General features: G+C 39.0%; 1 protein-coding gene across 2 annotated transcripts in view; it reads left to right on the top strand.

Moving 5' to 3' along the window:
* Gtdc1 (glycosyltransferase like domain containing 1) overlaps positions 1–13,884 on the top strand; it is a 401,908-nt gene that overhangs the window by 179,591 nt on the left and 208,433 nt on the right. The window contains exon 4 of one of the 2 annotated variants that reach the window (XM_055600706.1): positions 5,029–5,196. The exons of the other annotated variant lie outside the window; for it this stretch is intronic. Within the exon in view, the coding sequence (XP_055456681.1) occupies positions 5,029–5,196 (168 nt within the window). The remainder of the gene's footprint in view (positions 1–5,028; positions 5,197–13,884) is intronic. 2 annotated transcript variants of the gene reach the window in all.

Below are 13,884 nucleotides of genomic sequence, written 5' to 3' on the forward strand. Positions count from 1 at the left end.
CTTTCTTTCTTTCTTTCTTTCTTTCTTTCTTTCTTTCTTTCTTTCTTTCTTTCTCTCTCTCTCTTTCTTTCCCTCCCTCCCTCCCTTCCTCCCTTCCTTCCTTCCTTCCTTCCTTCCTTCCTTCCTTCCTTCCTTTCTTCCCTCTTTCCTTCCTTCCTTCCTTCCTTCCTTCCTTCCTTCCTTCCTTCCTTCCTTCCTCTCTTTCTTTTCTTTCTGTCTCTGTGTCTATTTCTCGTTCTCTCTGCTACATTTCCAAGAGCAGGCACCAGAATAATACATAGCTCATGGTGAAAGAGAATAAGGAATCCCAGTTTCCAATGCCAGGCATGTAATTCTATCAGTAAAAGTAGAAGCCTTGCCTTCAAGTGGAACACACCATTAGGACAGATGCTCTAGTGAGCTCATGCTGGTCAGTGTACAGGTTGCTTACTTGATTTCTCCATTTTACTCTAGCTGTGAGGTTAGGGTTCTAAATGACTTTTTCATAGGCATGTGAAAAGTCCCATGATTCTCTAAAGAAGAAAAGCAATTAAAAGTTGTCTGGTGTGTACACTAATCTTTTTTTTTAATTTGATAAAATGTGTAAAATAAAAATAATATAAGCATAACTTATCATACAAAGGAAATCTCAATATTTATTAGGTACCTGAATATAAAAACCTTGCTCTAGTTAGAGATATTATGATGTCCTTTTTTAATAAATTTAACTAAAAGTGACCATTTAAAATTTTTTGTTTTCATGTGGAAGGACAATTTCTTGCTATATTGTTTAGGCTGCCTCAAACTCACTGTGTAGCCCAAGCTCAATTTTGTAGTCCTGCTCTGACTCCTGAATGCTGAAATTACAGTCACGCAATGCCATGCATTCTAGAAGTACTTTTCAGTGTGGTAAAACAGCGATTAAGATTAAGAGCATAAAGTAAAATTCTGCAAGTTGTTTGTACTTACTGCAAACCAAAAAGACTCACACCCAAATCATTTTCCTATTTAAAATCTTTCTCTTCTTGCTGATCTTTCTATAAGAAGAGGATTCTGTTTGTGTCTTTCAAAGACGTTCATGCACTTTTTCAGTCTCATCTTTGTCTAAACTGAGCAAAATACCACATTGTTCTTGGTTATTGTTCAGTTCTTAGGCTAGTTATTTTACTATCTGTTGTATACCCAGAATCTTGAAAAGCAGGTACTTGGTGGATGAAACTTTGTTAGGAGTGATAGTAGGTTATATTTGCTTTAAAATTTAATATCTAAAACAGGTTTTTGCCTGGGATGTAACTTTTTAATTATCAAGAAGGGGGGAAATCTCACATTGTTTCATTCCAGAATTGGATAGCCTAATAGATGAAGTTGAGCCAATTAATAAGAACGTAGAAATGAGATTTTCAACATACAAGTCAAGAGACTGTTTGGGAAAGTCAACTGGGCAAACAGTTATATGTAGGTACCATGAATGAAGGAGGTTAGTGTAAAGAAAGATATCCCATTTAGACAGTGCAGCCATTGGCTAAATATGTCTATTCAACTCAGTCAGTTCAAATTAGTTTACCTGTTTAGTACTCATCACTAGATGTGGCTGGTTATATGTTGACAGTGCAGTTTTAGTTCTTCTCTATCACCAAGAAAAATAATTGGAACTAAAAATGCCTAAGTGTTGATCCTAGAGAGTAGCCATCAAGTGGCAAGAGCCTAAATGGAAGAAAAGAGCAAACTTTAGTAATGATGTTGAACACCCGAATTACATTTTAGAGTTAGGTGTAGACAAAAATAACACCCAGAAGAATTTGCTTTTTGTTAAAGGTCCATTAAGCTACATGAATTTTATTTAAGTATGTATTTAGGAATATGCATGTATATATGCACATATGTATGTAACAACAAAGAAAAAGAAGGTTTGAATTTGAAAGCACAGGGATGGAGTCTATAGGAGGATTTGGAGCGAGAAAAGGAGGAAATGATAGAATTATATTATAGTCTTAGGAGAGGATGTACTAAGTCTTGTTGCAACCCAGTGAGCTGGGATGAGTTTGTAAGGTAGGGAAGGGTTCCTTTTTTCTGAGAAGGCGAAAGATGGAGGGGCCTGGGAGGTGGGACCTACCAGGAGAGGTGGGATGGACCTGTGATGGGATGTAAAATTAATACATATATAAAAAAATAAAATTTGAAATATAATAATAATAATAATAATATAAAAATAAACTCAGTTCTGGTAAATCAAAAATGCCATTAGTTGTAATTTGTTCTTCAGTTATCTTGAATAAGAGATTTTCTTAAAAAAGAAAAAGAATGACACAATCAAACTGGTATTTCTATTCCATTGTATTTCCTGTTAATATAGTTAGTCATTGCAAGCAGAGAAAAGCCTGCTGAGATGAGTTTGTGGGTTAGGGTAGAGAAAACATAGTTCACCAGAGTTCATGTGTGTTGGCCATAATAAGAGTGTCAACTCTCTGCACTGTGTGTGACTGCATGTCTTTGCCATCTAAGATGTGAAAATATGCACCTCAGAGGTCATGCTCCTATTCTTACAGTACTGGGCAAATTTCAGTGTCTTCTTTATGCATTAGGCAAAGAGAGTAACAGATATAGAGCTCTTTTTCAAACTGAGCCCAAAAGAATTTCTTTATCATCTTAAATTTCATTGCAAGTATAAAACAACAAAAGCATGTATAGGGATACAATTCCAAATCTATGAACTGATGTTAATGGCTTATAATAAGCATTGAGCCATTTTGGTTAAACAATTAAAATAGCACAACTTATTAGTACTTGGGCAAAGTATTAAGCCAAAGTGTAAGCCAATGTTACAGCCACTAATTTGAAGTTAGCAGACATTTTAAATACAGGTTTCTTTTACAGAGATAAAAGTTCCAATTTAAAACTCTTTGGTGTCTAAAAACAGCTTAATTCTGTAGTAGCATTGTAATAAGTACAAATCCAGCTTATACAATGATTGTAATATTTCATGTTTATGAACGATTGCCCAACTGCTTTCTCTGGGCTTTATGTTAATTTAAAAATATTAAGCATAAAACCTTATAAGATCTTCCTGCTGAGATAACTGTTCAATTTCACTTGTGCTCAAGCAGTAGCTGTCAGAAATTATCTTGTTCCAAGTGGCTTTTGTTGTAACCTTATGGCCTTTCCTGCCAGAGCCCCACTGTGGGATGATAAAGTACATCTTATGAAGCTTTATTGCTTAAATGGTACCTGAGGCAAGATGAGCCTTGGCAGCTGAGGGTTAGCTTCTGACTGAGTGATGCCTTTTGTTGTTTGATGATCAACTTTTAAACATTGTAGTGGATTATAGCTATGGCATTCTTTTTGTGGGCATTTTTGTTACTTGTGGTTGTGGAGCTAAAGATTCAAGAAATTGCCTGTTGCATTTAGCACTTTACCAGTGGAAAAACAAAGAGAAACCCTTAACTAGTGATCGAGATAAAGGAATGCTGTTTCAACATTTGTTATGAGATATAATTAATTTCCTAATGATCACACACACTAAAGGAAATGTTGGTTTTGCAATGTCAAATTGTTAAGACTTAAAATCGTTGACATTTTTCTCCTGGGTATAGTGATCCATGCTGAGGAAAATCTTCCTATATCAAAGCAACAGTTGGATTATGGCTGGAAAAAATAGATGATAGGCTTGTTACTTATGGAATGTTAAATGAATTTTTCTTTTACTTAATAATATTCCTCCAATATTAGTGAATAGCACACACCTAATTCAGCCAAACTGGGTTCCTGTTTATGCAATATATACTTAGTAATAACCATTACTTTTGGTGAAAGGCTCGTGCTGAAGATTATATAAACACCTGAAGCTAACTATTTGGCTAGTCAGCAAGGCAGGGACTTTATAGTAGTGGTAATCATTTGAACAACACGGGTGGTATTTCCTATTTAAGTCTAGACAAACAAAGGTATTTGCATGGTATGTTACTAGCAATCTCATAATTGGCACAATAAAAATGTTCCAGCTGTTTCTGCTTTGGCACTGATTACTAGTGTGATTGTAAGAAAACTCAGTTTTTTGCACCTCAACTTTTTAAAATTAAGCTAGAACGGTTATCTAAATGTTCTCACCTGTCCATGTGCTATCTCTCTCTCCCCCTCTCTCTCTTTTTTTGTCTTTATGTGTGCTAGGGATCTCAGTGAGACATTTTTAGGCTCTCTAAATCTCCTATTATTTTATTTTGTGTTTGTGCCTTTAATGTTATGTATATGACTCCATGAGAAGCATTATTCATCTTCCTGGGTGATCTTGATCAATGTTTTTGTTCTTCTCAGCTTGCCATTATCATACAATAGACATTTAAGTAAATGTAGAGTAAGAACAAATGAATATTTTGATTTATTTATAAGCATGGATAAATAAACTTCCAGGTTTTTTTTTTTTTACACTCAACTTCTTATAATTTTTTAAAAATTTTATATAAGGAGTTTTATAAATCTAGTGTCAGCAGTCAATAATAGAGGAAAAATTAGTCTAAGTATTGTAGGATATTTTAACATGGGCATTGAAAATAACATGCCAAAGAAAAGACCATAATAAATAAATAAGTCAAAAAGGGTTTTTTCAAAGCATCAACATGTACCAGTCCTGCTTGTTTATTGGATTTCAGCAGTTGGTTGCAGAAAAAAGGCAAATGCAGTGCAACTGGCAGGCAAAATATTCCCCAACCAATCTTATCTCTGTTCCTTTTGTCCTTCAGATAGAACCTATCTTGCCTTTTTCAATAAAATCCAGCCAGTTTTTTTCCGTTTTTTTTTTTTTTCTTTCTTTCTCTTCTTCCTGTCCCTCAGAAATTGAGCTGAGCTGAGAACAATGAAATCAGGACTTTTATAGTTCTTAGCAGTTGCTTTTTGAAAGATCAGAACTGAGACTGCGTCTGCATGATACTATATGGCAAGTATTCGTATGTCCCTGTAGGGATATATGTTTCTTAGGGTGGGAAGGAGGAGGAGAGAAGAAGGCAAAGGGTAGCCCTTCAAGCATGCTTAGAACAGTAAACTTTACTTCTTTCCTAGGACCCTCTTTGCAAGCTCAGTACTTAACCTGACTGAACTGGCTGCCCTTCGTCCTGATCTGGGAAAATTGAAAAAGATCTTGTACTTCCATGAAAACCAGTTGGTTTATCCTGTCAAGAAATATCAGGAGAGAGATTTTCAATATGGATACAACCAAATTCTCTCATGGTAGGTATGGATTGTTTAAAATTTGGTTTTTACAATTTTTTTTTTTTTTTTTTTTCCTTTTTTTTCCCCTGAGGGCTGGGATTATAGGCCTGAGCTAACACACCTAGCTTTTGCCATCTTTTATACCTTTTCTCAGGACAGATTTTAGGGATGGGGGATGTGTGCACACAGGCCTGAAGAAGGTAGTGGGTGCCTTCTGTCATTCCCTTCCTGTTGCTTTGAGACAAAGTCTCTCCCTAAATCTGAGGCTCCTCTTTTTCTCTGCTAGACTTAAAATCAGCAAGTCTCATCTTTATATCTTTGACTTTCTAGGAACTGGGATTACAGGCAGGTCCAAATTTGGGTCCTCATGATTTTGAAGCAAATTCTTTTTACTGATGAGCTGTCTTTCCAGTCCCCATCTTTTCCTTTTTAAATGATTAGTTTGTAAATCTGGAGATCATTATAAATTTATGAGCATATTAAGGCGGTAAAGGTGTTCAAAGATTCTTTCCATAATATTTTTTCTATTTCTGCAAGATTTATAGTATCACTGCTATTCTGTTTTTTAAACATAATAATTTTATTGAATATTTGGGAATTTTTACATAATGCACCCGGATCTCCTTTACTTTCCATTCCCCCCCAGGTCTGCGCCTCTACCAAAAAAAACCAAAAAATTCAAATTGTGTTGTCCATATACTCACTAGAGCATGGTCAAGCTCGTAATGGCCAGCCTCGTAAAGAAAAGTGAGTTCTTTTCCAGCCATCTATTGTGGAGAGCCAAACTTTAGCATCCTTATCACAGTTTTTTTTTTCCCCAACATAATATATTTATTGATTCCTTTGGTATTTTTACATCATATACCCCTATTACATCTTCTTCCAAGTCCTTCCCTGTCCTCCACTCCACTTCACCCCATCTCTCCGTCCTTACCTCCTTCTCACCCTTGTGATCTCCTTCCAGCCTCCTCCCACCAAAAATCCAATTTGTGTTATCTGTTTATTTACTGGAGCGTGGTCAGACTCTCGGTAGCCTGCCCCAAATAGAGCTGAGTCCTTATCTACCTTTATTCCTGCTAGAAGCCATCTCTTCTGGAGAGCAACACTTCAGCAACCTATTATACTTTTTAAGATCTTTCTAAGATGACATCCTGTTGAGTCTGTTACTATTTTTTCTGGGGGAGGTTAGGATTGACATAGGAGCTTTCACAGAAGCCTTTCATGTCTTTCTTTCTCAACTGCATGTCTGCTGTCATTGATATCTCTGCCAAAGTAGCTTATTTGCTTTTCATGGTCTATGGGAGTATGAATGTCTTCTACATGGTTTCTGACATCAGCATCCCAGCTGCATCAGAAGGTCTTGTCTGAGAATGTGGCCTGACTGCAACTGGGATTATATTATTTTGACATGTATTCAGGCTGCAGCATAGATCAAGCCTTTGGTGGGCCATAAACATTAACACAGATCATAGACCCGGATATCACTGTGGACTTAGGGTTAGAGCAGGCCTTCAGATAAGTATGGTCCTCAGTGGCAGCACAGCCCATGGCTTCAAGATGTAGCCCAGAGCACAGTCATCCATATGAAATACCATGACCATGGCAATTCTTATACAAGAAAATATCTAACTGGGAATGGCTTACAGTTTCAGAGGTTTAGTCCAGTATCATCATGGTGGCAAGCATAGCAGCATGCAGGCAGACATGTTGCTGGAGGAGCTGAGTGTTATACATCTTGTTCCACAAAAGGGAATTATGTCTGGACATAACTTGAGCATAGCAGACCTCAAAACACACCTCCACAGTGACTCTTCTTCCAATAATGCCATACCTAATTCCAACAAGGTCATACCTCCTAATCATGCCAACTCCCTTCAGCCAAACATTCAAACAAATGTGTTTATGGGGCTATACTTATCCAAACCACCACACATGGGCCAAGGACATCAACACAGTAAGCTGCAGTAACACCACTGACCCAGCATCGGCCAGGGCATCACCATGGCCCCAGTTGGCAGTACAAGCCATGCACATTGATTTGCCCTCTGGTAACAGCCTTGCCCATGGACATGGTTTCAGGGTGTGGGACAGAGTACGGACATTTGTATGACCTTTGGTGGTGATACAGACCACAGACATTAGCACAGACCTGGCCCCAGTAAGACCATGGACCTAGACATGGCCTTCTGTAGCAGCAGTGCCAGGGCCATCACCATGGCCTCAGCTGAGATAGCACATGCCACTAAGAGCTTTATTGCCCCCAGTGTCTGCACAGCCCACAAATGTCACCATGGATTTAGGCAGCAGCAAAGGCTACGGACCTCTACTTGGCCTTCAGTGGTTTCAGGGGCCACTGACATCAACTTAGACCCTCACTGTAGTAGGGCTTCAGACTTAGACTTGACCCTCAGCAGAAGCCCAGACATGGACTCCACCATGATCTCAGATAGCATTACAAGATATTCCCATTAATATGGTTCCAGGGGCAGCATGGCCCATAGACATCCATATGCATTCAGGCTGTAAACTTCTGCATGTCCTTAGGTGATGACACAATCCTTGGATATCCACCCAGATCCTGGCCACATCAGGGCTACTGACCCACATGTGGCCCTCAGCAGTATCATGGGACACAGTGGTCCATCGAGGAGGTCCAGTCTAGAAGGTGGACCATTCCTCATCTTGGACCTATATTATTGTGTAGAGCTAAGGTGATCCCACAGCTAGCAGCTTGTGTAGTATCTGAGTCTGCCTCTGCTTAAGCTCCAGGCTGCTGTACATGATCCTGTTGACCCCACTGAACAATGACATGATCTGTGTTAAACTTCAGCCCCTTCAGCCATCACTGCTATCATGTTACCAGTTCATGCTCAGTTCTGCTCCTCCATCACTCCTATCTCTGTTTCCTGGTCCCTCATCTCTACAGTCAGGGTCCCCTTTGTGGCCCCTCTGTCACAATTCTTAAGAGTTTTTTTGACGGCTTCCAGTCTAGGTTATTACCTTTGGGGGGTGAGGTGGAGTTATCATGGAAGTTTTCTGTCTCTTCCTCAGCTATGAGTCAGCACTCATGATTACACTTCAGGAGACCCTTCCTTTTACTTTACAGTCAGCAGCACGGATCATGAACTTTCATGTGGTATGTGGTGCCAGCACAGACTGTGGACATGTACCTGGTCTAAGGAGTCAGTACGTGTGTGCCACAGACTTCCACATGGTCTCCCATAGGAGTGCGGGTCACAGACAACAGCATACTTTAAAGCAGCACCATAGACCACAGACATCCGAATGGTCTTCAGTGGTAACACAGGCCACACACATCAATGTGGCCACTGTTTTTCTTTTTACGAAATAAGATGTATATGTACATAGACCAATCATCTAATTATATGTTGAACCGGTTATTTTACTGATTTGCATAACAAAATAAAATAAAAATTATTGACAAGGATTTTTATCCTCTACCCCCCACATTACTTTTAAGTTGTAGAAAAGCCAGCAAGTTCTTTCATCAGGTACTTTTCACTTTCACTGTATTTAGCAAAAATTTAATAGAGAAACTAAAATTCAGTAGATTAAGTGACTTTGAAGCTCCTGATTTTGGGTTGTTTCCTTTATTTTTGTTTATTTTGTTGCTTCCAAGATAAAAACTAGACAATGGAATGTGAATGTTTCAGTGTTTCTCACTCTTCTGCACTGGATCTTCTGGAATGACAGCCTAAAAGTACCTGCTGCTTCAGAGGTGAACAGTACAGCATTTTCTTCTGGTGCTTACTGAAAGAGTACATAACAACCCCACACCAGCTCTGCTGTGGAACCCTGTCACGTCATTGCCGGGACCCGTGAAATTAAGGTGGACGTAATCAGACACACTTCACACCTTTATTCGTACTTACTAGCTACATACACTGATAATGTGTTTGAGAAGACCTTGTCAGTCTGTTCCCTGGTTTGGTTGACAGAAGAAAAGCTATATGGTAGTAATTTTGTTTTGAGCATTTGTAGCTGTTCTCCTGCAGTCTTTTTATAAGCTGCTTCAATTGAGGGAGCACTGCTATCAAAACTGGACAACTGCAGTCAGATGTCTCCTAAAAAGCTACCATTTAAAATTTTTATAACAAAATTAAAATACTTCATTTCATCTTGAAATGGCAACAGGAAAATATGTTTTCAAAATGAAAATGAGGGGCTGGAGAGATGGCTCAGTTGTTGAGGGCACTGGCTGATTTTCTAGAAGACCTGGATTCAATTCTCAGCACCCACATGGCAGCTCCTGCCTGTAAGTAACTCAAGTTCCAGGGCTTCTGACAACCTCAAACAGACATATATGTTGGCAAAGCAGCAATAAACATAAAATTAAAAATAAATTATATATTTAAAACAAAAAAATAAATTTGTCTTCTACTTTATCAATATGTAAAACATTGGTCATGTTTTTGTGGTTCTTGATCTAGTACCATTTTCTTTTTCAGACACTATTGTTTTATTACCTTGAGAAATCATGAGGGAGGAATTAAGTATTTTCTTTATGGGTAGTCTTAAAGTTAAAGGAAGTTACACCTACTCATATCAGGGAGAAAATAAGTGAAAAAGTATATTTCTGTAGACCAATGTGAATCTTTAGCAACATAGACTAAATGAATTTTAACAACATATTTTAATGAATTAGCAGTAGTTAGGTTGTATGCCTGTTGTGAGCAGATATTAAATAAAAATATCGGCTCACTACTGATAGTTTTCTTTTCTTCATAAAGAGGAAGACTGAAAACTTGCCTATGACTCTTTCAGAATTTCTGCTTTCGAAGGGGATAAGCTAATAGACAAGCTTAGAGAGAAATAACTGGACTACATCATCATTTGGCTTTGTAATAGGAAAAAAAAATGTTTCACAGTTGTTCAGAGGAAAAATAAGAGTGTCAGAAAGCAGTTCTGTTCCAGTTTCTTTGAAAAGTATGGCTGCTTTTTCCAATGCTTCTTTTGTGTTCCTGCTGACTTTTGCTTTCATTGGCACTGTTGGATTTCTTTCTGGACTGTGTGACAGTTAAGGATTTTTAAAGATGACTGACATAATCGGTCACCTTAAGCAGAGGTTTCCCTAACCCTCCAACTTATACGTGCATGCCATAACTATATGTTATGACCTGTTGCTCACTATTCCAATATATGACATATGGTGCAAATGGACTAGCTGTAAAACATTCTTCAACTTTTAATAGTTTATTGTATTTGCTTCCTTGTTTCTTAGTTTTGTGTCAGCACTTTTATGACATTTCTTTGTATTATCCATGTTGTTGTTGTCTCTTTTCTCTGAATTTTCACCAGGTAGGACTTGGAAAAAAAAAATCCATGCAATATCAGTTTTAGAGGGAAAGGAAAGGAATGGCAAGTCAGTGAGCCTTTGGTTGTATTTTTTGTTTGTTTGTTTTGTTTTGTTTTTTCTTTCTTCTGTGGACTAATAATAGGAAACTTTTCTGCCTCAGTAAATATGTATTAAACTATGCCATGAATTAGCTGTGGCGTTCATGTTTTATCTTTAAGCTTTACTTGTTAAGATGCATTTTATAGTCCTGTGGACATGTATGCTTTTTTCAGTCTTGCTGATGTAATTTTAAAATAAAATAAAGCTAACTGTTTTGTCATGTTTATCTTCTCATGGAATTGTCCAGCGATGCTGAATTATCGCTTGACAAGTAAGATTTTCTAGTTTCTTTTCTGTTGCTGTGATAAGCACCATGACCAAAAACAACTTGTGGAGAAAAGGATTTATCTCTTTTTACAGCTCACAGTCCATCATTGCAGTGAATTCAGGTAAAGACCTCCAACTTGAAGTACAAACAGAGAACCACTGCTCACTAGCTTGCCCCCAGGCCCCATTTTACACAGCCCAGGCCCACTTGCATCGGGATGACACCACCCATAGTGGGCTACCTCTTCCCAAGATTTATTAGTAGTCAAAACAAAATGCCACACAAATAATGTGCAGAGCCAGTCTTAACAAAACAGTTCTTCAATTCAAGTTCTTTCTTTCTGGGTGTGTCAAGTTGACAACCAAGATAAGACATCATAGACATTTTCCACCCTGCACAAAAGTAAAGTCCAAGTGGATCAAAGAACTCAACCTAAAATCAGACAAACTAAATCTGTTAAAAGAAAAAGTGGGGAAGTGCCTTGACCTCATTGGCACAGGAGACAACTTCCTTAACCAACAGCACAGGCTCTAAGACCAACAGTCAGTAAATGGGACCTCATGAAATTGAAAAGTTTCTGTAAAACAAAGGGCACTGTCATCAGAACAAAACAACAGTTTAGAGACTGGGAAAGGATCTTCACCAACCCTATATCTGACAGGGCTAATATTCAGAATATGTAAAGAACTGAAGAAGTTGAAAATCAAGTAATCCAATTAAAAAAATCGGGCACAGAGCTGAACAGAGAATTCTCTGTAGAGGAACATAGAATGGCAGAGAAACACTTCTAGAAATGCTCACTGTCCTTAGTCATCAGGGAAATGAAAATCAAAACGACCCTGAGATTTCACCTTACACCCAACAGAATGGCTAAGATCAAAAACTCAAGTGACAACACATGCTGGAGAGAATGTGTAGAAAGGGGAACCCTCCTTCATTGCTGGTGGGAATGTAAACTTATACAACCACTTTGGAAATCAATCTGGTGCTTTCTTAGAAAATTTGGAATAGTGCTTCCCCAAGATCCAGCTATACCACTCCTAGGCATATGCTCCCAACTATGGTCGAGTATACAACAAGGACATTTGCTCAACCATGTTTGTAGCAGCTTTATTTGTAATAGCCAGAACCTGGAAATAACCCAGATGCCCCTCAGTTGAGGAATGGATACAGAAATTATGGTACTTTTACACAAGGAATATTACTCAGCAATAAATAAGGAAATCATGAAATTTGCAGGCAAATGGTGGGACCTACAAATGATCATCCTGAGTGAGGTATCCCAAAAGCAGAAAGTCACACAGGATATATACTCACTCATAAGTGGATATTAGACATATAATATAGGACAAATATACTAAAATATGTACACCTAAAGAAACTAATCAAGAAGGAGGACTCTGGCTAAGATGCTCAATCCCCATTCAGAAAGGCAAAGAGGATGGACATCAGAAGAGGGAGAAAGCAGAGAACAGGACAGGAGCCTCCCACAGAGGGCCTATGAAAGGCTCTACCCTGCAGGCTGTCAGAGCAGATGCTGAGACTCATAGCCAAACTTTAGGCAGAGTGCAGGGAATCTTATGAAAGAATGGGGAGATAATAAGACCTGGAGAAGACAGGAGCTCCACAAGGAGAGCAATAGAACCAAAAAATCTGGGCACAGGGGTCTTTTCTGAGACTGATACTCCAACCAAGGACCATACATGGAGACAACTTAGAACCTCTGCCAGATGTAGCCCATGGCAGCTCATTGTCTAAGTGGGTTCCATAGTAATGGGAACAGGGACTGTCTCTGACATGAACTGATTGGCCTGTTCTTTGATTACCTCCCCCTGAGGGAGGAGCAGCCTTATCAGGCCACAGAGAAAGTCAGTGCAGCCACTCCTGATGGCACCTGATAGACTAGGATCAGATGGAAGTGGACTTGGGGAAGGATATGGGTTGAGAAAGGGGAGGGAAAGTGGGATTGGGAGGGGAGGAGGGAAGGGAGCTACAGGGGTGATGCAAAGTGAATAAACTGTAATTAATAAAAATAACAAAAAAAGGAATACTGCTTCCTCAAGATCCAGCTATATGACTCCTGGGAATATATCCAAAATATGCTCAAGTACACAATAAGGAATTTGCTCAACCATGTTCATAGTAGCTTTATTTGTTATAGATAGAACCTGGAAACAGCCCAGATGACCCTCAACTGAGGAATGGTGTACAGAAATTGTGGTACATTTGCACAGTGGATTACTACTCAGCAATTAAAAACTAGGAAATCATGAAATTTTCAAGCAAATAGTGGGATCTAGAAAAGATCATCCTGAGTGAGGTATCCCAGAAGCAGAAAGACACACACATATATACTCACTTATAAATGGATAGTAGACATATAATAGAGGATAAACATTCTAAAATCTGTCCCCCTAAAGAAGCTAAGCAAGAAGGAGGACTCTGGGTAAGATGATCAATCCTCATTCAGAAAGGCAAATAGTAGGGACATCAGAAGACAGAGAAAACAGGAAACAGAACAACAGACTACCACAGAGGGCCTCTGAAAGACTACCTAGCAGGGTATCAAAGCAGATGCTGGGGCTATTAACCAAACTTTGGGCAGAGTGCAGAGAATCTTTGAAAGAACGGGAGATATAAAGACCTAGAGGGGACAGGAATTCCACGAGGAGAGCAGCAGAGCCAAAATATCTGAGCTCAGGGTTCTTTTCTGAGACTGATACTCCAACCAAGGACCATGCATGGAGTTAATCTAGAACCCATGTCAGCTCAGTCTCCAAGTGGGTGTCCTAGTAAGGGGAACAGGCACTGTCTCTGACATGAACTCAGTGCCTGGCTCTTTGATCAAATCCCCCTGAGAGAGCAGCAGCTGTACCAGGCTGCAGAGGAAGACAATGCAGCCAGTCCTGATGAGACCTGATAGGCTAGGGTCAGATGGAAGAGGAGAAGGACCTCCCCTATTAGTTGACTTGTAGAGGGTGAGGGAAGAGATGAGGGAAGGAGGGTGGGAGTGGGAGGGAAT

The sequence above is a fragment of the Psammomys obesus genome, unplaced genomic scaffold, assembly GCF_907164565.1.
Source record: "Psammomys obesus unplaced genomic scaffold, mPsaObe1.curated_primary_1811, whole genome shotgun sequence".
Classification (NCBI taxonomy): domain Eukaryota; kingdom Metazoa; phylum Chordata; class Mammalia; order Rodentia; family Muridae; genus Psammomys; species Psammomys obesus.